Source organism: Pezoporus occidentalis, unplaced genomic scaffold (assembly GCF_034315485.1).
Source record: "Pezoporus occidentalis ecotype Australia unplaced genomic scaffold, CSIRO_AGI_Poc_V1 ctg93, whole genome shotgun sequence".
Classification (NCBI taxonomy): Eukaryota; Metazoa; Chordata; class Aves; order Psittaciformes; family Psittacidae; genus Pezoporus; species Pezoporus occidentalis.
The window spans coordinates 8,469,764-8,495,735 of record NW_026916294.1 but is presented as its reverse complement, the minus strand read 5'-3'; the positions used below and the strand labels follow the sequence as shown (position 1 = coordinate 8,495,735).

At 54.4% G+C, this 25,972-nt stretch overlaps 3 protein-coding genes across 6 annotated transcripts in view; 2 read left to right on the top strand and 1 right to left on the bottom strand.

The window, feature by feature from the left end:
• MGME1 (mitochondrial genome maintenance exonuclease 1) overlaps positions 1-25,972 on the top strand; it is a 208,852-nt gene that overhangs the window by 122,252 nt on the left and 60,628 nt on the right. The window lies entirely within an intron of this gene.
• On the bottom strand, positions 16-25,589 carry RRBP1 (ribosome binding protein 1). Of its 4 annotated transcripts, XM_062605916.1 has the most exons (24): positions 25,486-25,589; positions 18,500-19,204; positions 14,240-14,388; positions 13,924-14,046; positions 12,812-12,964; positions 12,152-12,270; positions 11,225-11,378; positions 9,946-10,084; positions 9,439-9,626; positions 9,223-9,260; positions 8,655-8,745; positions 7,826-7,918; positions 7,407-7,499; positions 7,224-7,304; positions 7,035-7,124; positions 6,538-6,630; positions 5,103-5,174; positions 4,819-4,914; positions 4,384-4,467; positions 3,184-3,273; positions 2,096-2,179; positions 1,534-1,632; positions 803-946; positions 16-552 (listed from the first exon to the last, which is right to left on the bottom strand). In XM_062605916.1, exons 2-24 carry the CDS (start codon positions 19,182-19,184, stop codon positions 514-516), a joined length of 2,997 nt encoding a protein of 998 aa, XP_062461900.1. In that variant the 5' UTR covers positions 19,185-19,204; positions 25,486-25,589; the 3' UTR covers positions 16-513. The 4 variants fall into 4 exon arrangements, with proteins under 4 accessions (XP_062461900.1, XP_062461902.1, XP_062461901.1 ...); XM_062605918.1 differs by lacking the exon at positions 803-946; XM_062605917.1 differs by lacking the exon at positions 3,184-3,273.
• LOC134157217 (baculoviral IAP repeat-containing protein 5-like) overlaps positions 13,915-25,972 on the top strand; it is a 121,842-nt gene continuing 109,784 nt past the window's right edge. The window contains exon 1 of the mRNA XM_062605954.1: positions 13,915-13,919. The gene's annotated coding sequence lies outside the window, so the exon portion shown is untranslated. The remainder of the gene's footprint in view (positions 13,920-25,972) is intronic.

The following is a 25,972-nucleotide window of genomic DNA, read 5'->3' as shown; positions in this document are numbered from 1 at the left end:
AAAGCAGTGGCGAGCTCTTCGCTACCTCACTTTTAATTGCATCGACACCTAGCAATACAAAGAAGCAGATGTGCCGAGAGCCACCCGTCATGGAGCGGCTCCCTTCCTTCCACAGCGGGTCTGACTGTCACGCTTCTTCCGCTCCCAAAAGAACCAGGAGAAATAAACCAAGTAAGAACAATAATTGCACTGGTTGCTGTACAAACACAGTCTTCCCTTTTCACACATTCGTGGGCTCTGTCGCGACAGGAGGGGGAAGCCCCGGCGCCCATCCCGACATGGCCGGAGCAGGTCCCCGGGGGCCAAAGGCTTGTATAAAACAGTATGAAGATTTTCTTACAAACAGGGTTTTTTGGGGGGGTTGTATGGTTTTTTTTAAGTTTCAAAACTAGGTTTTGGGTCACTAATGGCTTGTATCTTTTATCTACAGTAAATTCAGCATATATTTTTATCTTTAGGAATGTGTAAGGCATTTTGGTAAGTCGAACAGTTAAGGTCTAGGTTGCACGCTCATCAAACTGAAGTCCCTTCCTTTGAGCTGTCCTCTTGCCCCTGGAGAAGGAAAACAGAGGTGAGTGACTGGGCTGGGTCTCAACCTTCTACTCATGGCAGCTCAAGCATCAAAGCATTCCACACATGGCCCAGCTGCCTTCTGGGCAGGGAGAACCATGACCACTACCATGTGTGGTCCCCCAAAGTGCCACCTTGCCTCTGGTTTGAAACCATTGCCTGACACAGGCTTCTTCCCCCTCCCTGCCTCCGCCAGCATCAAGGTGGGGATGGCCGTGGCCATCACAAGTACCGTTTCCTGAAGCTGTTCTTTCAACTTCTTCACCGTTTCTCTCTCTTTGGCCAGTTGGTCCTGGGTGACCTTCAGTAGCTCCTGTAGTTTAGTCGCTGCCTGGCCCAGGTCCTTTGTTAGTCTTTTCTCTTTCTCAAGTCTTTCCTACACGGGAGCCAAAAGAAGGCATCTGCCTCAGCCTCCCTTTGCATCTGGTGATCTTCCCCCCTCCAAAACACCTCAGGTCTGCACCGAGTCTGCCTTGCCCACAGGAGCTCCAAGCTCCATCCTTGCCAAAGGGGCCAGGCATCACCCCAAACAGCTACACGGAGGTCACTCTGAAGACGCCATGGGCTGAGATAACCTCATGCTAGCAGAACAGTCTCCCAGTACATGACAAGCACCTCCCTTATCTTGGCCAATGTGATGAAGTGGCTGTGACTTGCACCCTGCTGCCCTCCACAGACTGGTTTGGGTTGGAAGGGACCTTAAAGCTCACCCAGTTCCAACCCTCTGCCATGGGCAGGGACACCTTCCACTAGAGCAGGTTGCTCCAAGCCCTGTCCAACCTGGCCTTGAGCACTGCCAGGGATGGGGCATGTTGGGAGTTCACAGCCAGCCCCAGGCAGAATGCTGCCTGCAGGGCAGCCATCTACCTTGCCCCACCATCCCCAAGAATGGGAAATGATGCCCTTAGTCCTGCTTAGACATGGCTGAACACCAAGCGCAGGAGAGCAGGGCAGCCAAATCACCTTGAGATGCTGGGCCTCCTCTGTGTCTGCAGCTCCTGCATTTTCAGCCAGTCTCAGCTTTTCCAGCTCTGCTTGCAAACTGCATGCTCTGCTCTGGGCCTGGAAGGGGGACACACAGTCAGCACACAGTGGCAGTTACCTCCTGCATCCTGCCCTGTACATCCCCTGCACCCCTGCCTCTGGTGAAGGGTTAAGTCATACAGCCAGGGTTGGATGCGAAACACAATACATTGCTTTTGCTGACCCAGCTTGTACCAGGAGGATGGCACTTCTCACAACATACAGCATGAAACCCGGCTAAAGCCCTACAGGGACAGAGCTGGCAAACCCCTCCTCAGGGGGACTGGGAGAGGGGCAATTCAAGGGGCCAGCAATGCCAGCTTTAGCACAGCTCCTGCGGGAAGTTCTTCAGATGTGTGAAGGAACGTGGCAATGCCCGACGTGGGGACAGGGATGGGGAAAACTTGCAAATTAATCCTTCAGATTAATTCCTGGGCTTCATTAGCAGCCAAGAACCCACCAAGGCTTTGCAAACCCTTGTATCCTCCTCGCCTGCACCTACCTCCTCCAGCTCCTGCGCCAGCTTCTGCCGCAGCACTTGCTCCTTCTCCACCAGTGTTTCGTTCTGCTCCAGCTGGGTTTTCAACTGTGTTAGGAACAGGGGAAAAAAAAACAGAAATAAGACTTAAAATGACCCAAGAGATGAGCCATGGGGACATCATCAAGAAGTGACACTGCCAAGAAAGCTGGGCTAGGCAGGAGAAATGAAAACAGCTTTCCCAGGGCACCAAAGGGCAATAGGTACAGGACCCCCCTCTCTGCACAAAACCTGAAGAGGCTGATGGGGAGCCCCAGGCTTGGCTTTGCATTGCAAGTTCTGCCTGCTCCTTGGGCAGCACCAGGTGGGACCTGGGACAAGAGGCACCCCGTAATGGGGGATCCCTGGCAGTGTCCAAGGCCAGTCTGAATGGGGCTTGGAGCAACCTGGTCTAGTGGGAGCTGTCCCTGCCCATGGCAGGGGGTTGGAACTCCATGAGCTTTAAGGTCCCTTCCAACCCAAACCCTTCTGTGATCCTACGATTCTATGACCCTGGCAAGTCCCCGTGCCCAGGAGAAGGCTCCACACTTAATAGGATTAAATGGGAGAGATAGAGCCCAGCTCATAGCAGCTCCACCACCGAGAGGTGTTAGCTGAAAGGGAATAGCTGCTGCCCTCAGCCTGGCTCCAGTGAGATTTATGGAGTCTCTGTAATCCTAATCCCCACTGGCTGAGAAGGGATCCTGGTGCAGCCCTGTTGGGGTGCCTGCTTCCTCCAAAGAGACCCAAACCCAGAAGGGCATCATGACATGGCAAAGTCAGCCCAACATCGCAGCATCCACTGCCTGCCTCCCGCTAAATCCTGCCAGCCTCATGCTGTGACAGAGGGCTTCCAATGGGAACAGCGCGGTGACAGCCAGCTGGTGACGTGTTCCCAGAGGGAACAGGACATGTAGTCGACGGGACGGGGGGGCTGGCTTCCCCCCAGCACACAGGACAGGAGACAACACAGCCGCAACAACAGCAAAGGCACGTGCAGTTCTCCATGCGGTTAGCGACGGTGAGACGGGACAAGGGATGTGGTTAAGGGTCAGCGGTCTCACCGCCCTAACCTCGAGGGGTGCAGGCTCGCTTGAGTCAGCTCGTAACCCCACTACTCCATCCTGTACATGGCTCTTCATCTCACTCAACTGCTGCCTGACCTGGAAGGAGGACCAGCAAGCCTGGCTCAGTTGCACATCCCCACACCGCAGCCATTACAAGACCCACAAGGACCTATAAAGTTTTCCAGGGTTTTTTTCCTTGCACATGAGCTGAAATGCTTGGAAAACCACTTGTTTCTGCTAGACACAGGATGGTGGTACCTAATGTGGGCAGCGTGAGTTACAGAGCTCCCAGGGGTGCAGAGCACAAGCTCATGTATCAACTGCTCTCCTTAGATCACTCGGCATTTTGGTTTAAAGCCGCTGCTGAGGGTTTGCACTAACACAGTTGAGGTGTTCAATAAAGCAATCGAGGGAGGATGGCAGGTCCCATTGTGCCATCAATCACAGCTGGGATGGACAGGGAGGCAGCTTGCCCAGAGAAGCTGTGGCTGCCCCATCCCTGGCAGTGTTCAAGGCCAGGTTGGACACAGGGCTTGGAGCAGAGCTGGTCTAGTGGAAGGTGTCCCTGCCCGTGGCAGGGGGTTGGAACTGGGTGAGCTTTAAGGTCCCTTCCAACCCAAACCAGTCTGGGATTCTGTGATCTAATGAGATCAAGGCTAATGATGACCTCATGCCAAGAGGCTGCACTGACCTGCACCATAGCAGTTGCAAGGCTAGGAAGAGTCATCTTCCCAAGAGCCAGTTTCCCAAGGGAAACTGTTCTGTCTCTGTTCTGAGCAGCTCTGCAAGCCAGCAGTACTGCTGAGGATTTTAAAAGCCATCTCCTGAGCCTCTTACAATCAAAGTATGGATTTAAAACCAGGAGCCCCCATGGTTTTATCAGGTCTGCTGGCTCTTCTGGCCCTATATCCCAGCCCTCTTCCCCACTTCCATGCAGAAGCCCAGCCCCATCCTCCAGTTCCCTGAGTGACCCCTACATGTGCTCTGCACAGCCTCAGCTTTCCCATGCAGAGGTGGACGGATGGATGCTAAAGGCACCCAACTCTCTGCCTCAGGGTGGTGGTGGGGTAACCAGTGTCCAGCAGTGGGGTGGCTGCTACACGCCATACACATGAGCCTTCCTGCTCTCCCTTCCTTCCCACCGCCATCACTGGAGGAGAGGCAGGCAAATAGAAATCTCCTCCTGGGTCCCAAACAACCCCTTACCAGGGCCAGCTCCTTGCTCTGCTTCTGTGTTTCCATCTTGGCTGTCTCCAGCTGCTCCTTGGACTCTGACAAGAGTTGCCTCAACTGTCAAGGAAGAACAGAGAAGTCCATTCATGCACTTGGGTTTGGAACCCTTTGGCCCAAGGAAGCATTTTCATGATGGAAAATCTTCCTATGGAGCCCAAGAATCACAGACTCATGGAATGGTTTGGATGGAAGGGACCTTAAAGCTCATCCAGTTCCAACCCCCTGCCACAGGCAGGGACACTTCCACTAGAGCAGGTTGCCCCAAGCCGCATCCAACCTGGCCTTGATTGGATTGGTTTTCTCCTGCTTTGCAAAGGGGCACTCCCCCCCATCCCAAAAGCATGGATGGGCAGTGAGTCTGGCTCAGAAGAAAGAACCATTTGCGAAGGTAACAGCCGCCACACTTACCACTTCAACTTCTTTTGTGTAGTTTTGGCGTTCAGAGCTGGCCGTCTTCAAGTGAGTTTCCAGTTGTGTTTCCAGAAGAGAGGTGTATTCCTTTAGCTGGATTAAAAGGGAGGAAACCAGGAGAGAGTTGACTGAGCTCCAGTATCTGCCAAACATCCCATGGTCCAAGGCCGCCTTCCCCAGGACAAGACAGGTGATGGACCCGAACCCAGCCCAAGCACAGGATGAATCCATCTGGCACCTGCACAGGGACCTTTTCCAGCACCCCCAAAAAAAATCCTTACCTGATCTGTGCTCTGCAGATCTGCTTTCAACTTCTCCACCATGTCTTCAAGGGATTTCAGTTGGAGCTGTGACTAAACCAGAAAGGATCAGAGAAGGTCAAGGAACAACACTTCACATGGACACTGAGCACACCAACCACTGTTCCATTCCCACTTCATCCTGCACCCGAGTGTGGAAGAGACCTGACATCAAAGCGGAGCTCCACAGCCTGCACGGCAGCAGCTCCAATTCTCATGGAGGATGAATCCAACAAGCCCAGGCTGTAAATCATGGAGCGAGGCAACAACTTTTGCCTGCAGGACTTCAGCTGGCTGCAGTTGGCTTCCAACACCCCAGAAACTGGCACCAGACTCGGTGCAAGTTTCCTACTGAAAGTGCCTTTGGTTTGGAAACAGCAAGGCAGACTTTCCAATGAGGTGTCATGGGTTTTGCGATGGAAAGCAGCCAAGCATGGGGCTTGCATTTAAACCTGGACTGCTTTGTGGAGAGGATTCAGCTGCTGAGCTTTTGGGATAGGAGGAATTCACCTCTTCTCCACAGAGAGGCAGGGCTGCTCTGGGACACACTCTCACCACCAGACGTTCATCCCATCACGCACACCACCAGCAGCCACGTCATCCCGGTGCAATCCTACACCCGCTCTCAGCAGGAGCCAGCAAGGGCTGAGGAACCAAGGACCTCTTGTACAAGAGCTCCCCACACCACCTCCCCGCAGCCCCAGTTAACTCCAGAACCCCACGTGATGGATGGGGAGCAGCCAGACCATGGAAAGCAGCTTCATCTCAGCTCAAGAGGGAGGAGGCAACTCAGGTCTGCTCTGCAGAAGAGGCACAGCCAGCCAAGTTCTCCCAGACTCCAGCTAAGTCACGAGAGCTCACAGAACTCCTGGGCAACAACAACAGTTCTCTGGCTCTTCTTTAACCAGGAAGAGCCGTACCCAGAGCTAGACACACAGCTGGACCCAGAACTATGTGCAGAACGTGGCTTGGACCTCAGCTCCTTCCTGAAGGCTCAACAAACGCCAAGGTCAACTGGTCTTGAGAGCAAGCCAAGTCCTTCTGATAATGGGAGTTCAAGAGCCCTGCACGAGCTCTCCTCCCGTCATACCAGCATCCACCAGAAGGGCTCAGCCCCATTTCCAAGCATCCAAGCTTGGATTACTGAAGCAGTGCTGTGGTTTCCCAGCTACCATGATGCCTGAACTGGGGAGCTGTCACCATTCCTCCAGCTGCACTGGCAGAGTCTAGGCACACACCAGAGGGAAAAGAGGCCTCACTCCTATGTGAGGTGGGCTTCTTGTCTCCTGGTTTGGTGACAGGAGAGTCCCTGTGTCCTAGAGCTCAAGACTGGCAGGAGCAGTCAGTGCCATAATCCCATTTACAGCCAGCAGCCCATCTGCTCCTGTAAGTCCAGCTGCTCAAGTGACAAACCCACCTTCTGGACTTCCTCTTCGGATGCCATGAGCTTTGCTTTCCACACCTGCTCCTCCTCCTCCACGCTCTTCTGCAGGTCTCGCAGCATCCCTTCCTGTTGGCAAACCCTCAGTGAGCCCACACCTCCTCCAGCCCTCCCCAAGCCGAGCAGTGTCAGGATGCTCTGGAAGACCCAACACCCTCCAAGGATTTGGGCCAGACAAGGAGTGACAGAATTAGGTAGAGCTAGGGGACCCCAGCTCCTTAACTGGCTCAACCACCCTGCCCATCAGAGCCCTTGCTGTGCCACATCCCACCACCACCAGCAAGGTTTCCAATGCAATTAGGCTGAAGATGAACTCAAGAACTTCATGTTTCTCCTATTCCCCTGTCTCAATAGCAAACACAGCAGCCCCCCAACGTACTGAGGGATGCCCACAATGAGCCTGAGCTGCCAGGAGACCTCTCAAGAGGTATTCTTAGTGGCAGACCAACAGAGCACAAAGGGCTGTAACCTACCGTCTCTGCAAGGATAGTTCTGTACTGCTCACATTCTGCTTGTAAAGTGCTTTGCGCTTCTTCTGCCTCTTTTAATTTAAGTGCTGAATCCTGAAAAGAGAGGGAAGTGATGGAGAGGGAGGTGAGGAAAAGACATGAGTGACCTTCAGGTACTGCCTCACCCCTTCACTTTCCAGCCCCTTCACTCACTGGGGGCTCTGTGGTAACTGTTTGCTGCTTTAGCACATCCACGGCCTTCTCCTTAAACTCTTGTAGCCACGTGTCATAATCCTGAGTTTGGAAAAGAAGAGGACAAGGAAGGAAAAGGATGCTCAGATGTATGTCCTTCCCACGTGGTGGAGGCTAGAGGGGCCTGAGCCAGCCCATGCCTACCTGCTGCAATGACACGGTGACACCGGGGAGGGCTGAGAGCAGCGTCTGCTTGGTTCGTGTCTGGAGTGTGTCCAGTTGTTGGGCCAGCTCTTCCTGTAAGAGGGACAAACTGGCATGGGATGGAGGTCCTGGGTGCCTCCGGTCCTGCTTTCCTGTGCTTACAGGGGTGAGCTGGCACGGGGAAACCAGCCAACAGAGACCACCACAGAAACATCCCTTCCAGATCGCCTATCTTCCCAGTTCCCTGACCACGACCTAGCAGGGATACGTGGCCCTCAAGACAGCCTTTGGAGAAGCTGGCAGGAGAGCTGGGCCAGCACTGCTCCCAGGAGAAGAGAGGCAACCCAGGGCAAGCGTCTCTGGTGGCCTGGGGAGGCTGTTTCCCTTACAACATCACCAGAGAGAAATGCCAGGCTCACCTTTGTTTTTGTAGTAGCCAGTAGTTTTTCCTCGCATGCCTTCTCCATCGTTGTCAACGCTTCCATCGCTTTCCAGTTCTTCTCACGAAGGTCCTGCCAAGACAACACACAGAGGGCAATAAGGCACACGTCATGCCCAAGGCCACCAAGCTGCTTCCTGGCACTGAGGAGGATTTGAAAGCCTCCATTCAGGAAAACAGGCATCAGCTCATCCCTGGCAGTGTTCAAGGCCAGGTTGGATGGGCTTGGAGCAGAGCTGGTCTAGTGGAAGGTGTCCCTGCCTGTGACAGGGTTTGGAACTGGGTGAGCTTTAAGGTCCCTTCCAGCCCAAACCAGTCTGGGATTCTATGATTCCACTGCCCACATGTGCCCCCTTCCCTCTCCATCCCTGCCATGGCCCAGGTGATGGCCTTGAGGGAGCAGAGCAGAGCTGGATGGAGGCAGGAGCTCTAGGAGTAGCCCTCAGGGTGCCTAGAGAGGACAGAGGCCAAGCAGAGGGCCTCAAGGTTGCCTCCACACAACTATTACCACCCTGTAGTAGAGGAATAAGGAGCAGAGGAGCAATGAGGTGTGAGGGACCCTTGCTCAGGGATTGCTGATGGGATCCTGATGGGGTAGGATCTCCCTGGCTTACCAAGAGAACAGGGGACAGACACCCGCACAGCCTGACAAGGGGATTCCTGCTCTCCAGCAGATGAGGCAATGCCTCCAGTGCTCCGCCAGGCCACACCATGGAGCTTCGATGGGTTTGTCATTCAACCCCTAGAGATCTCAGGTTTGGAGGAGTAAACTGTGAGAGGCAAAAGCTGAGCCCGGCTCACTCACGTACGTTGTTTTTCATCTTCTGTTGCTCCACTGCCTCCCGCAGCCCTGTGGCTTCCCTTTCCAAGGACAAGAGCTGCTCTGTCTTCTCCTGGAGCCTGGAAGGGCAGGATGCAGGAGTGAGTCTCAGCATCCACCACCCTCCCAGGTAGCAAGGTCCCAAGATGGGGACCACAGCCCTTCCTATCCCGGTCTGCTCCAGCATCTACAAACAGCAGGAGGAATCGGACTAAAAACCACAGCCATGGCCATGCTGGAGCAGGATCTGGCTTTCTACTGGGTTATCAGCAGTAATGGAGTAGCTGGCTGTACACCCAGGACAGGAGGAAGAAGCAATCTGATCCAAAGGCCAGAAATTCCAGCTTACACAACCAGGACTGCTCCTGTCCATGGTTCCTTAGGCTGAGACAGCTCTGCATTTCTAAAGCATCATCCTACTATCTTGAGTAACCAGTCTCAGCTACTACCTGTCAATCTGGAGCCAACAGTGGAGCCAATTAGTACTTTAAAGCCCTGGGAGACATGGACAGCAAGCTGGAAGTGCCATAGCAGTCTCCACGTGCACCCAGACCCACCTTGACTGCAGCTGCTTCATTTCTGCTTCATTGGCTGCCTGGAAGAGAGAAAGCACTTTCGTTACCTCTCCTAGGCACATGATGCAGGTTCAGCCCTTCCTGCAGCATCCCGGAGCAGAAGATAACACAGGTATCGTGTTAACACAGCGCAAAAGCACCTGCTTGAGCAGTGTCACCCCCTCCCCTCCTCCCACCCCATTTAAACAAACACACAACCTGCAAGTCTCTGTCTTTTTGTGCCTCCCTCATCTGTCCTGCCTCCAGCAGAGCTTCAATGGATTTGATCCTTTCTAGGAGCTTTGTGTTCTCCGAGCTGGCATCCTGCAGTCTCCCTTTCGCATTGTCTAGCTCCAGCAGCTTGCTTTTAACTTCTGCTTCAGAGCTCAGCAGCTTGGCCTGCAGTTCTGTTGGAGGAAAGGGTGGGAAACAAGGTAAGGTAGGTGCAAACAAATCTGGAGGCTCCCCACCCTGCCCTGCCCAAGTAGGACTATTGGCCAAAGAAGCCTTGGCCATGGATGCTTTTCAGGACGCAGGGATGCTGGACAGCACAGGAGAGAGGCACTGGAGTGGCATCCATATGAGCATGGACCAGCCCCGTGTCTTGCTCACACTGATACCAGGTATCCTAACTCAACCCTGGGTCTCCTTGTCCCACCGAGCACCCAGCCCCAAAAGCTCTGGGTCTGCTTCAGAGCTCTCCCTGCACCAATCCAATGTCCTCACCAGCAATGCTCTGCTGCTGTCCTTTGGCCTTTTCTGCATCTGCCAACAAGCTTTTGTAGCTGGTCTGGGTTTTGCGGAGCTCATCACTTACTTCATCCAGCCTCTTCTGCAGCATCGCCTCCACCTCCCTTTGGGAAGCCTATATGGCAGGAAAAGAAGGCTTTCGTAGCGTGCCAGGTCGAAGCAAAGCTCAATGTGTCACATAATGGTATTTTTAAGCTGTGCTTCAGGGGTTTAAGTCATCTTCCCCCCTGCTCCCCACTGTGCACGAAGCATCTTGCCTCGTGCGTGGGTTTTGTCACTGCCAGCCCTCAAGTGGGAAGCAGACAACACCCAAATGTCTCAGTTCTGGGCCAAGACCACGGGCATCCTCTCCTCTGCTGCAGCTCTGAAAAGCCTCTGAAAGCACAGAGGTCCTAATGCACAGCCCAGCAGAGAGAGGTGCTGCCACGGTGCTTAGCAGGACAGAGACACCCAGCCATGTGTTTCCACAGCGGAGGAATGTTCTGTGCTGTTTCAGCCAGGGAATACTTGCTTTTTCCATCTTAGAAAGTGGTGAGGAAGCAGCCTGGACAAGGCAGGTGCTTCAGGGCAAAGGCAGAGGAGGAGGAGAAGCGTGCTGCAAACCAGCCACTCTGGGGGTATGAGTTGCACCCTTGCAGATGCAGAAACACTGCTTTGCATGGAGGTGATAGAAGGTAAACCAGCAACCCCGTCTCTCTCTGAGGGATGCTTCCAGAACCACTAGGATAGCAGGACTTCTCCGTTCCTTGAGATTTTGACCCTGTATCCTCAGCTCAGAGCCTCAGAAGAGAAGGTTCAGGGGAGATCCTAAAGGAACTGACAAGAAATCTGGAGAGGGGCTTTGGACAGGAGCCTGTAGGGACAGGACAAGGGGGAATGGCTTTAACCTGACAGAGGGGAGATTGAGATGAGACATTAGGAAGAAATTCTTCCCTGTGAGGGTGCTGAGGCCCTGGCACAGGGTGCCCAGAGAAGCTGTGGCTGCCCCATCCCTGGCAGTGTTCAAGGCCAGGTTGGATGGGGCTTCAACCGGGGCACTGTACTCCCAGGGCTTTGCTGGTGATGCTGCACCAAGAGCACATTGCATGTGACAGACTAACAGCAGGGAGGAAATCAGGAGGTCTGCAATGCAGCCTGCTTTCCAGCCATGGACTCTCATCTCCCTCCAAGTGCTTCCCATGTTCAAGCCCACAAATCCCATGCAATTCAGCCACCATCTCTGTGAGGGGAGTGGGTTTGCTGGCGCCTGCCTGACCTGCAGCTGCTCGATCTGCTTCTCTGAGGCCAAGGCTTTGATCTCCCAGCTCTTCTTCTGCTGCTCCTCCTGCTGCAGCCCCTCTGATTTCTCAGAGAGCTCTTTCACCAGCTTGGTGCACTCCTGCCGCAGCTTGGCCAGCTCAGCGTTTTGCCTGCACCAACAGAAGCAGGGTTAATGCAGCCCATAGGCCAGCCAAGCACCTCTGATGTTACCTAAGGGGGAAAACATCCTCCTGTGGGCTTGAATCAGGACTTGAAACTTCCCAATGGCTGTGTTCCCTGTTTCTAGTCCATGCCTGGTCCTTGAGGGAGGGGTGGAAAGAGCTGACAAATCCCTTCTCCAAAGCCATGTTTCAATCACAGGAGACATTCCTTTCTCATGAGGTAGAGGACACAAGGATCTGTGTTCCCAGACACAAGAGGAAGCGCTCTGAGCAGCTGGAGCCCGCTCTGTAATTATTTGACCGCTGTTAATCACCAGCCATTCAGGCTTCCTATAAAAAGGAGTGTGAAATTCTTCTACCTGCCTCCTATTTGTTCTGCATGCACCAGGCAGCCCTCAGTTCTCTGCAGCATCAAAGAGCCAGCTGCATTTGTTCACATGTTTGAGAGTACAAGCTCTCCTAAGGTGGGAAGTGCCACGGTGCCTTCTGGTCCCCTCTCCTTCCACCCGCTGCCTGTTGGGTCTACCATCAACACAGGTGACTCCAAAGCAGAATAGGGTTCCACTGCCCTTCCACTTGGGAAGAACATCCTTGTTTCCCCTGCCAGCCCCCAAAAGCCATTTGCCAAGCTCTTCCTCACCCTCTCCTCTAGCTGGGCTGTCTACAGAAGCGAGGAAAGGAGGTGACCAAGTGTAATGGACAGCCAAGCCCAAGGTTTGCCAGAGGGCAGCCCTATGCTCTGCCCCCCATCCCAACCTTACTTGCTTTCCATCTGGCTGGTGGCCTGGTTAAGGGCATCCCTCAGGATGGAGTTCTCCTGCTGCAGTCGGGCCAGCTGCGTGTTGGGGCCATTCTCCAGCTGCTCCTGCAGCGTCCGGATCTAGAGAAACCCAGCAGGGGTTAATGCCACCACCAGCCCCTTTGCCCTCCCTGTGAAGCCCACACAATGAGCAAGAGGGACTGGCAGCATAGAGGGGATGTCTACTGATGCTGTTGTGACACCCCATGAGGATGCTCCCACATGCCTCTTCTCCCTCAAGCACCAAGCTCCAGGAACATCACAGAACCATTAGGGTTGGAAGGGATGGCTGGAGATCACCTTCTCCAGCCCTCCCGCCATGGCAGGGCCACCTACGGTGGGTTTTGAATGCCTCCAGAGAAGAAGACTCCATGACTGAACCCCTGGGCAGCCTGTTTCAGTGCTCTGCCACCCTCACCATGAAGTTCTTCCTCTTGTTGAGGCGAACCTTCTTGTGTTTTACTTTATGCCCACTGCTCCTCGCCCGATCGCTGGGCACCACTGATAAGAGGCTGGCACCATCCTCCCCCCCAAGGCTCCGGTCACCTCGCACCCCTCAGTGCTCTCCAAAAGCCACCCCAGCAGCCAGAAGCTGCACAGAGGAGCAGAGCGTGGGGCTCACCTTGCCCTGGAGCTGCTGTGTTTCGCTGACGTGGTCCTGGTAGCTGGCCTGCATGCGCGCCTGCACCGCGGCAAGCTCCCGCTCGCGGGCCAGCAGCTGCTCCTTCAGCTTGCCCTCCACGGCTCCTGCCTTGGTCCGCTCGGCCACCAGCTCCTTCGAGGAGAGGTCACCCCGTTAGTCCCCAGCGGAGGAGATTCCCGCTCTAGGGATGCAGGATGGGTGGCTCCTAGCTCAGAAGACTTCACAGTTTAGCCCTTCCAGAGCTGCCCCCCTGCCCAGCTGCACCGTTTAGCACTTACATTTCCTCCTGCATTTTGTTTTGGGCTCTGTGGCCACTGGATGCCACTGTTGTTCCACATTGGGGCAGCTAAGAGAAAGGAGTTAAGACAGCCTGGAATTGGATTTCCTCTCCCTCCCAGGATCAATAACATCACATAAAAGTTTGGGGAAAAGCTGGAAAAGTAATACCGAAACAACAAAAAAAACAACCAAAAAGGCACCCTCTGCCCCCTGACCAGGCAGGATGCTCTGCTGGCTGGCTGGGCAATGCTGTGCTGCTGCCTTGTGTGGTCTGCAAAAGCTGGGGCTTATAGCACAGCATGGGGTGGCTTTGCCCTCTCCTCTCCTGCCTGCAGGCAGATGGACTCACCACTGCCTGCGTCTGCCGGGTGCAAGGTGCTGAGTCCACCACGGTGGGGTCTGCACCCACTTGAACACCCGAAAAGAGGTGTAGGCAGGGGGCTGAGTGAGGGAAGGGGGCTATAAATACAATCAGGCTTCCTGAAAAGGGATTGATCAACATCTTCTCAGCTCAGGGGATCAAGGCAGAGACAAGAATGGATTTGTTTTCCTCTAAAGCAGCGCAAAGCTGCATCTCTTCCATGAGGGGCTTTGCCCCCCTTCTCCCATGGCTGCCAACAGGCACTACGCTGAAGCTCTTTGGGCTGGATCAGGCCCAGGAGAAGAGGTCAGGGGAGAAAACCGCAAATGGGTGGAAAGCCAGAGATCCCCTGGGCTTCACCTCCAAGGGGGATGAGATGCAGGAGGCACACGGTGAGCCCCGACCAGCAGAGCCCACACCAGGGGTGCCAGGAGGACCGCGCAGCCCTTACCTTGCTCAGCTCCCGCAGCTTGTTCCTGGCTGCAGCTGCATCCTCCTGCTCGGTGCTGAGCTGCTTCTCCTTCTCTTCCAGCTGCCGTTTCAGGACAGCGACCGGGTCTCCCTTCTGCGTGGCCTGAAGGGAGGCACGTCAGTGGGGACCCCCACTTCCAAACCCCTCCTCTCCATCCCACACATGCAGGATCCTGCCCTCTGCACCAGGGGAAAACTCAGCTCCATCTCCAAGACTGACCAAGGAGATGGAGGTGCCTTCCCTTCCCTCCCCTCCACAGCTCCCAAGGCTTGGAGAGCCCACGTGGCAGCCCTACCGTGTGCCAAGTGTCCTGGACGATGCCCGCCTTCTCCGTCAGGATCTCGATGAGCTGCTGGGCCTCCCCCTCACTGAACACCATGCTGCTGATGGTGGACACAAGTGTCTTGTAGGGCAGGTAGAGGGGCCCGTCTGAGTCTGCAGGTGCTAGGGAGGAGAGAGGAGGGGTTGGGATCACTCAGGCCAACAGCACTGCTGAACAGCAGCATCTTGGCTGGCTTCAGTCCCACAACTGCCGTTTCAAACCAGCATCCACACAGATTTCCAGTCAAGTTTGATACCTCTCTAATTGAAAGCAATATGATAAGGGGGACCTTATTGCTCTCTAGAACTGCCTGAAAGGAGGATGGAGCCAGGAGAGGGCTGGGAACTGCTCCCAAGGAACAAGACATAGGAGAAGAGGAAACTGCCTCAAGCTGCACCAGGGGAGATTCAGACTGGATATCAGGAACAACTTCTTCCCCAAAGGGCAGTCAGTTATTGGAATAGGCCACCCAGGGCAGTGCTGGAATCACCATCCCTGGAAGTGTTCACAAACTGTGTAGATGAGGCCCCCAGTGCCATGGGTTAGTGGTGGCCTTGGCAGTGCTGGAATGGTTGGACTGGATGAGCTTGAGGGTCTTTTCTAACCTGGTTGATTCTGTGATTCTATACTGGGCTGCATCCCCAGAGCGTGAGCAGCAGGTGGAGGGAGGGGATTCTCCCCCTCTGCTCTGCTCTGGTGAGAACCCCCCTGCAGTACTGCACCCAGCTCTGGGGGCAACAACACAAGAGGGACATGGAGCTGGTGAAGTAAGTCCAGAGGAGGCCACGGAGATGCTTTGAGGGCTGGAGCAGCTTTGCTCTGGAGCCAGGCTGAGAGAGCTGGGCTGGTTCAGCCTGGAGAAGAGAAGGGTCCATGGAGACCTTAGAGCAGCTCCAGTGCCTGAAAGGGCCAACAAGAAATCTGGAGAGGGGCTTTTGACAAGGGCTTGGAGGGACAGGACAAGGGGGAATGGCTTTAACCTGACAGAGGGGAGACTGAGATGAGACATTAGGGAGAAATTCTTCCCTGTGAGGGTGCTGAGGCCCTGGCACAGGGTGCCCAGAGAAGCTGTGGCTGCCCCATCCCTGGCAGTGCTCAAGGCCAGGTTGGATGGGGCTTGGAGCAACCTCATCAATGGAAGGTGTCCCTGCCTGTGGCAGGTGGTTGGAACTGGATGAGCTTTAACGTCACTTCCAACCTAAAACAGTCTGGGATTCTACAATTCTAAGTGATGGAGATGATAATCACCACACACATGCGCTTCTTGAGCCAGCTGTCACCTCTGCCTGGCATTGCTACTGGTCCCACCACCCTGCCACCATCCTCTATCAAACAGAAGGATTCCCAGAAGGAGCTGGGCAGGCTTTGCCAGCACCAGGGAGCAGGGATGTGCTGGGCATCAGAAGCACCACGATACAACTTTGCTCAGGGACATCACCCAGTGCAGCAGTGCTGGTGACGCAGAGCACAGCAAGGTCAACTCCCACCTTTCACCAGGCAGGTTTGTTCCAGCTCTTTGCTAAGCAACAACAAATCTCCAACCCTTCCCTGACCCTTCTGCTAAGCCAGGAAAGCCAAGGAGCATCAGGGGCGATGATGCTGTTGTAGCACCACAGTGCACACAGTCACGATGCACAGGGGGTGCTGGGCAGTGGTTTAGGAGCTCCTGCACAGTGTCTCTGGCCCAGTGTGCTCATTTTCCTAAAACATCCCAGAAGAAAAAGCAGTTTGGACTTCAGTAGCTCCAGAGCCTCTAAAGCCGTTAACACCAGGGTCCCTTGAATGCAGAGCTCAGACCCTCCCAAGGACAGAGAAGGATGAGGTGCTCCAGGCATCAAAGCAGAGATTCCTCTGCAGCCCTTGGAGAGGAGCCCGTGCTAAAGCAGGTTCATCCCGAAGGACTGCAGCCAACGGAAGGCCCCACACTAGGGCAGGGGAAAGGTAGAAGGAAGAAGGAACAGCAGAGAGGAGCTGTTATGGACTGACCACAGCTCCCATTCCCCTGCTCCACTCAGGGAGGGGAGGTAGAGGAGTCAGGAGGAGGGAGTGAAGTTGAGCCTGGGAAGAGGAGTGGGGGGGGGGGAGGAAGGTGGTTTAATTTTGACTTGGTTTCTCATATATTTTAAGGGGAAATAAATTAAATTAGGGGTTTTTGTAGACAAGGCCCCCAGTGAGATGGTTTAATGGTGGCCTTGGCAGCGCTGGGGAACAGTTGGACTTGGTGACCTTAAAGGTCTTTAACAACCTTGTCGATTCTATGACTCTGATACCCATGCAGAGCCTGTTCTGCCTGTGACAGTAACTGCTAAGTAATTGCTCTGTCTCCATCCTGACCCACAACCTTCCCCATCTTATTTTCTCCCCATCCTGTTGAGGAGGGGAGTGAGAAAGCAGCTGGGTGGGAATCAGGCAACCAACCACGGTCAACCCACCACAGCAACAGAGCAGGAACACCTAGCAGCATTAGCATGCACTGCTTGCTCCTGGTTTCTGGTAGATCCATTTGGGATAGCAGCACTAAGCCCTATTCCTCACATCCAGCCTGAATCTCTCCTCTCTTAGTTTCAAACAATTACCCTTTGTGCTGTCACAACAGGCCCTGCTAAAAAGTCTCTCCCTGTCTTCCTTATAGACCCCTCTCAAGAACTGAAAGGCCACAATAAAGTCTCCCTGGAGCCTTCTCTTCTCCAGGCTGAACAAGGCCAGCTTTCTCAGCCTTTCCTCAAGCAGAGGTGCTCCAGCCCCCGGAGCATCTTTGTGGCTGAAACAAGAAGCAGTCACCTGGCAAAACTGCCATGGGCAAGCACAGCAGGGACGAGGGGTCTGAAGAGCCACTTCTCAAACCCAAGGGAACATAGGAGACACGGATGGCCCTTGCATGGAGCCCATACCCGGGAGGCAGCACCCCAGATCCAGTACCACATCTGTTTCATGGGAGAGCTTGGCTCCTGCTATCCCAGATACAAGGGACATGAATACTGGCTAACCACTTGCAAGCAAGTCTCTGTGTGATGAAGAAGGCTAAAACCAAACCACACAAGAGACAAATACCCCAAGATGCTCTTTGTGAGCTTTTCCATCTGTTTCATGTCCCTGAACACTTTGAACACACATTTTTATCTGCCACGGGATAATCTGTTGCTTCTGCCTCTGAGGAGGAGAAACCACAGCTGCCAAAATGCTGCCCAAACTACCTTGGTCGAACTGCAGCCAGCTTCACGGCACAAATACTGCTGAGAGCTTTCCTTGGGAAAATCCCACAGGACCAGCTAAGACATCACTTAAGACACGCAGAATCGGCACTACATACTCAACAGAGTAGATGCTCGGAGCAGACAAAGAACTCCCAACTTAACAAGTGCTGAAAGTTCATCTCCCATTCACATTCCCCCTGCTGCTACAGCTTGGATTTAGGACCATGATTTCTAATGTTAGAGAGGTACAACCCTGTATGCACATGCCAAACCAGCTATCTCCAACTTCCCCAACACCACCATTGCAATACCCTCCTGTAGTTGCTATTCAGACCACTTAAAAGCTATGTGGAGATGGCCTTTAGCAAAATCCCCTCCTCAGAGGAGCAGACACAAAGGGTTTAACACAACCTTGGAGGACCAGTGGCTGCAAAACATCCTGCTGAATAGTAGGCCCTCTTCCAAAACATGGGAAAGGAAACTCTAGCAGTGACCCTGCTCCCCACAGAAGAGTCATAGAGCTCCTGTGTGCTTTTAATAATCAGGGGTAGTAGGGGAAAACACCTCGTCTTGGCTTTGCACCCAGGTGTGCAGCACCTTGGCACCTGTCCCCTCTCATAGGATAGGTACATGCACCTCCTGGTCATTCCCAGCGTGCAGATGTGCTTAGAGACCCACAGCACAACAGCAAATCCAAGAGGAACCTATAACTCCAACAACTGTGTGCTGGACCAAGGAGCTAAGCACCAAATGGGATGTGCTGCAGGAGGCAACACACTGCAGAGTGAAAATGAGTCAATAAACTCTTTATTTCAACAATACTTCCCCTAGAGAGAACTATGATCTAGATAGGCTTCTACAGCCCATCTTTCCTTTGGTGCACATGAGCCATGTCACCAGAGACAGCCTTTCTACAGCTGCCCTGTTTCCAACAGTGAGGAATGAAGAGATCCCAGAATGGGATAGCTCCGTTTTAACAGCACCAAGATGTGCCGCTAGCTTACTTGATAGGGATATACGCAGAGGAATTTGGCCTTACCTGGTTCGCTCTTCTTCTTAGACGAAGCCTTCTTCTTGACAGGTCCATCATGCTTCTGCTCCTCATGGGTCGGAAGAGCATCAGTTTTCTTGATGGCAACAGAGCTGACGACCGGAGGAGCACTTTGCTGTGTGCCAACCGGTGGCACAGCCACCACAGGCACTTCCTTAGGGGTCACCTCCAAGACAGGAGAACTTTTGGAGACGCTGACAGGAGGCGAAGCCACCACTGGGCTAGGAGCAGGCTCTACCTTTGCAACCTTCTTCTCCTTCTTCCTCTTCTCCTTAGGTGATACAGCAGGTTTCTCCTTTTCCTGGGGGGCCACTGGCACCGCTGCAACTGGAGACTCAACAGTTACAGGCTCAGGCATCACAGCAGGTTCAAGAACCACATCCTTGGGAGAGTCCACCACTTCCTGAGTCACCTGCTGCTCCGGGATCTTTCCATTAGGTTTCTCTTCCTTTTTCTTTGCTTTTCCTTTTTTCTCAACAGGTTTCTCTTTCTTCTTTTTCTCTATTTTCTGCTGCTGGGTCTTCTCAAGTTCTTTGCGTTGCTTGGCCAAGGCTTCCTCATAAGACGTCTCCTTCATGGAGAAGGTGGACACCAGGAAGATCCCGATGGCTGATATCACCATAAAACCTCCAAAGACCATAACACCCAGCGTCTGAGGATCATACACATCCATCCTGCCTTATTCTTCTGTGTCTGCAAGACATCAGAACAACAGTTAGTGGGGGGAAAGAGATGAAACAGTCTCTGTGCAAGGAGTTTCGTAAGGACATCTGTGTCTACAAACAGCACCACGGACTGAAAAGGCTGCAACAACCTCCAGAAGAACCAAAGAGAGGGAATTAAAGAACAGGGATGTGGAGACAGCCATGAGCAACTACCTATTAGTCTGATGGGATGGATTTGCATGACCTCAGGCAATACCTGCAGCCCTGTGGCAGGTAAAGAGCCTGTTTTCAGACTGTCTGGTGCAGGCTGGCCAAGACCTGGGCTCTCCCTGGAGCATCCGTCCTTGTCATTGCACCCAGACACACATCCAGGTCTCAACTTTGGAATCAAACTCTGCCCTGGAAGGAGAAAGAATGCACAGGAGAGCTTTCCCCAGCTTTGCAGCAGCCTTCTCCCTTCACCGCTTACACCCTGAGGCACTGCTGGCTTCTGCCCAGCCCGGGGAGGAGGATGCAGGGTGACCACATCCCGCTGCAGAGCTGTCCCCAGCAATGAGAACCACCCCAGCAACGATGCTGCATGCACAGATTCCACACAGAGAACCAAGTCACCACCATTTCCTTAAGATATAAATACCAATGAAAGTCACAAGTTCAAGCTAAAAAACCCCAAAAGGATGGTCGTTAGTTATCTCATCTCCACAGGAGCTGCCTGCAGGAAGAAGTGAGACTTGCAAAGCAAGTGCTGGATGCAGAGCTTCTATTTCTACTTCTGCTGTTAGCTGGTGGGTAAACCAGCCACAGGGTCCTTACCTCCCTCCTCTCCAACCTCAGGTTTTCCACCTGTAATGGAGCAGCAACGGAGACTCTATCCCCTGTCTGAGATCTGTCAGCCACACATGGAGAATGATGCTGCTATCTCCACTCTTCTCAACTGCTAGTTGAACCCTGTCCCGAGTTTCAAAGCCAATCTCTTATCTGCTGTCCCACTCACGTGTTCCTCCCATCAGGGCATCACCTTCACGTGGCTGCGAGGTGGCTCCTGAACCCCAGATGCTGGAGTCTGGCAGTTAATCTGCAAAGGGGCACTTCCCAGGAGGTGCCTGCCTGCGGTTTCTTGTTATTGTGCCTCAAAACACAGTGCAGAAACTCCTCGGCTATCGCAAGTTCCCATCCCCACACTTAACTGCAAACATGATAGCATTTCCTCTTTAGGAGGCTGTGGGTTGAGGCAGGAGGGAGGGGTTGGAAGGGGAAGAGGCAAAAAGAAGAATAAACCCAAGGAGATCAGCATCTTTTCAAAACCTCAGTGCTCTCAGAGGGACACCTTTACCTGTCCAACTGACGGAGAAGGGAACCCGCAGCCAATCTGCAGCTCAAGGCTGCTCATGCAGCAAGGGGGTGAGAGTGCAATGAAAAACTCTCCTCCAACACCCAAGCAGAGCTGGAAGGGGCTGCAAAGCGGCTGTTTCCCATTGGAGATACTGCCCTGCCCAGGGAAGGATGCTTTAACCAGCAGCCCAGCACTCCCGGCCCAACCTCTCCAACCATCCATCCAGGCAAAGCAGGAGAGAGCTGGCAGGCGGCAGGGCTGCCAGTGCCAGCTGGAACCAGCCTCCCCTGGCAGGGCCAGCTTTCTACCCCAGGGCACCACTCGAGATCCCAGCTGATACTACAGGCATCCCCACTTCACATCCGCCCTGGCTGTTTCGGATTTAAACAGCCTCAGCCTGCTGTATCCCAGCACATCTGGGGCCAAGTCACCCCCTTCTTACTAAACAGCATCACCTTGGGACAGTCCCCACCAGGACTGACAGATTATTCCTAACCTACAGAGTGGAAAGGGCTGGATTTCCTCTCCCTGGCAGTAAATACAACGCAGGGCTGGAGAACACATACCTATGACCTTGTGCTGGGTTTAGGGCTACACTGAAGCACCCAGAAGCTGTTTTAGGGAAGGAACAAGGTGACCTGTGTTCCTTGCCCAGCAACCCGGACACATCAGTAAAAGTAAACACTTCCTGGCCTCACACCACCACGGCTTTGTATTTAGATGAGAATTTGTTGCTCCAGCTTAGGGCAAGGACATTGCTGATCACTGGCAAATGCACCCCAACCCCACCAGCTGCTACTGCCACCACCAAAAGCAGCTGGATGGAGCCCACAGAGGATGGGAGTGGAGGAAAACACCCCAAACCTTTGCTATAGAGGCACCCAGCACTCAGGGAATGGATGAGAGAGGGCAGAGTTATGTCACACAGAGCGGGGTGGGGAGGTGGGTGAGATGGAAGTGCCGGATGCAGCACTACATTGCCACAGCTCTCTGCCTGACCTACATCTCACCCCACACCGCTGGACCCACAAAGCCCTTACACGCAGGGTGCTTAAGCCCCACATCCCCTCTGTCTCACACGCAGCCTCACCCAGCCCCACTGCTGTAAAAGCTGCCTGCACCTTGCCTCCTCTCAGGGTTTACAGCCAGGGCCAGATAAGGATGCAGATTAGCGTTAAAGTCCTTCCTAGCTAAACAGAGAAACCACCCAGCAACCCCTTCCAAAACAAAACCAACACAAGGAAAAAGCAGCCAAGAGCACTGACCAGCTGTGGACCTGCTGGGAGAGCTGTCACAGCAGTGATGCTTGCATGGGCCATTGGGAAGCTCCCACCATTGGACCAGAGAAATCCCGTGCTGTTCCCAAGGTGTGCCAGGAGAATGAAGAGCGAGAGATATCAACCAGGCAGCAATTGCTCCCAGCAGCACCATTAAGGCAAAGAGAAACCTTGGTCCTGTCCTGATGCTCGTGCCCCACAGCCCACAGTGTGGGGCTGGTCCTGGGAGACCCGGCGCTGACTCCAAGGAGCAAGTTCTACCAGTAGAGTTCCTCCTGCGGTTGAGACTTGGCACGGACCAGCCCCACAGCTCGTTCAGGGAAGAGCCTATCACCTGGCAGAGCAAAGATGGCAGCAGGCTGTATGCTACCAGAGAATCATAGAACGGGTTGGGTTGGAAAGGAGCTTAAGGTCATCCAGTTCCAACCCCCTTGCCATGGACAACACGTGCTTAAATCAAACCAGCTTTGCCCTTTGGAAGGAAAGCTCTCCATACGTCCCACCTGCACGAAGCCTTAGCCAGGACATGATAAAACAGGGCACCAAAGGTACCACCATTTGTCTGCTAGCGGATGGCTAAAGGATTGTTTCACACTTCCAAGGTTTCACTCAACAGCCAGGCTCTGAAGAGGCTTGAAGACTTCAGCATCCTCCACTCCGCAGGACTTTGTCTCTACTACGATGCTTTTCAGTCTGATGCCCAGGCTGTTCTGGGAGATGGCTGGATGCTTAAAGGGTGCTTATTTCCCTTGGCCTTCTCATGTAAAGGAGACAACTGAAAAACGCTGAGCTCTGACTCTTCCATTCCCATTATCCATCAAACTTCCCAACATCCCAAACAACAACCCAGGAGACCTGACCTCCCCAGCCACCCTGCACGGGCACTCACCTCTGTTTGCCCTGAGCAAACCCACCCTAAGGAAGCCAGATCAGTGAAGCACCCAGCCTTGCTGGCTTTCCAATTTAACTAACTAACTAACTAACTAACTAATCAAACTAACTAACCCCCAGACACGTGGTGTGACAGCAGAGGGGCCACGCTCGCTGTCCTGCTGCATTTGCCAAGGACAGCTTTGTGTCAAAAATCAGGTAGAGCCTTCTCCTGTTCAGCCTTTCCTCTTCGCTATTCCATGGAACCCATGGGTATTCAGTGTCTTTGCACTCAGTCCTCCGCCAGCCCTGGTTTCAATCAGTCAGGTCAAGCGTCAGGTGGGCAGGAGCAAAGGAAGAGACGGGTTGTGTAATAACTACAGAAACCTTAATTCTTTACACAGCCAATGGAAAAATATACCTGTTATCTCTCCTGCTCTGGATAAAAGCTGCAGAAAGGAAAACACGCTCTCTGCAAGCAGAACACTTGGTTCCTCCACAACCCAAGGCTGCATAGAATCCCAGACTGGTTTGCGTTGGAAGGGACCTTAAAGCTCATCCAGTTCCAATCCCTGCCACAGACAGGGACACCTTCCACTAGACCAGGTTGCTTCAAGCCCCTGTGTCCAACCTGGCCTTGAACACTGCCAGGGATGGAGCAGCCACAGCTTCTCTGGGCACCCTGTGCCAGCGCCTCAGCACCCTCACAGGGAAGAATTTCTTCCTAATGTCTCATCTCAATCTCCCCTCTGTCAGATTAAAACCATTCCCCCTTGTCCTGTCCCTACAGGCTCCTGTACTTCGCCATGGTGTCAAGGTGGCATCTCAGGCTAAGGCAGTGTTGGAGAAGAGGCGACGGGGTGTTGGAGGGCAGACTGAGAGAACTGCAGAGCCCTCAGCAACACCTGCCTGTGAAGCACCAGGCTGAGATTTCAGCTTTTTCCCAAGCTCAAAGTTATCCCCCAGGGCAGCAGGGCAAGAAGCAGCAGCAGCAGACCAGCTGCTGCTTGGGGAGGGCACTGCCTGGCCTCTGGTTCCAAGAAACAAGGTCTCATCTCCTTCCCTGCCCCTGGGCTGCAGCTACCATCGCCAAAGAGCATCAGGGGCAGAGCGACAGCTGGCGGAACAGCACCAAGGAGGGAGAGAGAACCAGGAGGCCTGATCCTGCCAATAGCAGCGGGAAAAGACAGCAGCAGCAACACCAGCAGATAACAGACAAGCACCAGATGCCCCTCCTGGAGCTTCTCTCTCTGCCCTGTCACAACCAAGGCAAAAATTAAACACAAATGAGAGAAGCCCGTGCGCAGATCCTGCCCGCATCCCACAGCCTCTGCTGAAACACATTTTCTGCCTAAGTGACTGTGCACTTCCAGCCTCCTGGCAGCGTGTGTTACCCTATGGAGCAACTCCAGATTGTCAACAGTTAGAGCTCCACTTAATTGAACATGTCTCAGCGCTCCATTAGCTCTTGGAGTGCAGCAGCTACGGCCACGGCCCTGGGCAGTGCTGCCAGCTCCCTCCCTGAGCCCCAGAGTGCAAAAACAGGGCAGAAGAACCAAACGTATCATAGAATACTGGTTTGGGCTGGAAGGGATCTTAAAGCTCATCAAGTTCCAACCCCCTGCCACGAGCAGGGACACCTTCCACTAGACCAGGTTGCTCCAAGCTCCTGTGTCCAACCTGGCCTTGAACACTGCCAGGGATGGGGCAGCCACAGCTTCTCTGGGCACCCTGTGCCAGCGCCTCAGCACCCTCACAGGGAAGAACATCTGCCTAAGAGCTCATCTAAATCTCCCCGGTGTCAGTTTAAGGTCATTCCCCCTTGTCCTATTGCTCCAGTCCCACTACTACATATGTATATATATATATTAATACATATATACACACACAAGAAGAGTGAATTAGCACTGTAACACAGCTGCAGCTTCACTAATCGCTGCGGTGGCTGTTACAAATTTCCTCTCTCAAACAGCATTTCACCACCACCCCTCATCACACCTGCTCGGGGTCTACATCCCAGGGAGCACCCACCTCTCCCAACCTCCTTCCCAGCCCTTTCCCGGCGAGTGGAGGCCGCTGCCACCACTTCTTGCCAAGAGGAACGCTGACATTTGAGGCAGGGAGGTTCCTCTATCGCGCCTGGCCACGTGTGCAGCGCGATTCCCCGGCGGGGCGAGGAATTCCCGGTTTGCCGGCGGGCAAGCTGGTGACATCCACTTTGGAAAGATCCCAAGCTGGTGGTGGTGGGGGGGTGCCTCTGCTGCCTCTGCTTATAGAGTCGATGCCTCTATCGGAAAGCATCGGGCATCGCTGGACGCAGCGCTGTGGGGATCCCTCAGTGCTTGGGGGGATTTGGGGGGATGTTAGTTAAGAGAAAGAAATAAATACGGAACAACTGCCTGCGGGCTGTGACCTTTTGTAACGGCGATTAACCCGATTAGTGAATTTCATCAGGAAGGCGCTGGGGCAGGGAATGGGGCTGAAGGCTGCGGAGCAGGCGGTGATGCCCGTGGGGCAATGCCCGTCGGTAACCGGGGCCGGGAAGCCGAAGGGGGGATCGGGTTCGCCTCCTTCCTTCTTCCCTCCCCTCCCGTCCGCCCCCGCCGCCATTCCACACCGCCCTCGCCTCGGAGGCCATTCATCCGCCTGACCCCCCCCCGCCCCGCAAACGTGGCCAGCCCCCAAACCCGGGATCCCATCCCCCTCCCTTCCCCGTCCCCGGGAGCGCCGGCATGGGGGTGGATGCCCCTCTCTCCGCCCCGCTGCTACGGGGGTCCCGCCTGGAAGAGGAAGGGAAAGGGGAGGGTCCGACCGCCGCCGCGTACCCACCGGTGCCGGGTCGCGGTCCCTGCTGCCGCCGTGGCCGCCCGTGTGGAGTCGTGGCACTTTCCGCCGCTGTCTCGCCGGGTTCGGGGCCGCCCCGTCCCGCCCCGCCCCGTCCCGTCCCGTCCCGCCCCGCCCCGTCGCTCCGCGCCGCACCGCGGGGCCCACTCAGAGCCGCGGGGCGGGACGGAGCCGCTCCGGACGGGACGGGACGGTGCTGGGGGTGCAGTCCCCGCGGGTGGAGGGACCCCTGCGTGCCCTAAGGAAGAGCTGGGAGAGGATGGGGGGAAACCCGGGAGCTCCCTGCCGCGGGTGGGGAGGATGATTCAGGCTCCGGAGGCTCCCCAAGGGCTGGCTGAGGGCACCACGGAGCAGAGAGAACCCCAAAGAGGGACGTGGAGCTGTTGGAGCAAGTCCAGAGGAGGCCACTGAGATGCTGTGAGGGCTGGAGCAGCTCTGCTCTGGAGACAGGCTGAGAGAGAGGGGCTGGTTT

Coding starts and splice junctions, on each gene's coding strand:
- RRBP1 (XM_062605916.1), bottom strand. CDS start 19,184: ATGGATGTGTATGATCCTCAGACGCTGGGTGTTATGGTCTTTGGAGGT. Junction 7,919..8,654: donor AACAGAAGATGAAAAACAAC/GTACGTGAGTGA, acceptor TTGTCTTGGCAG/GACCTTCGTGAGAAGAACTG. Junction 4,468..4,818: donor ACACAAAAGAAGTTGAAGTG/GTAAGTGTGGCG, acceptor CTTCCTTGACAG/TTGAGGCAACTCTTGTCAGA.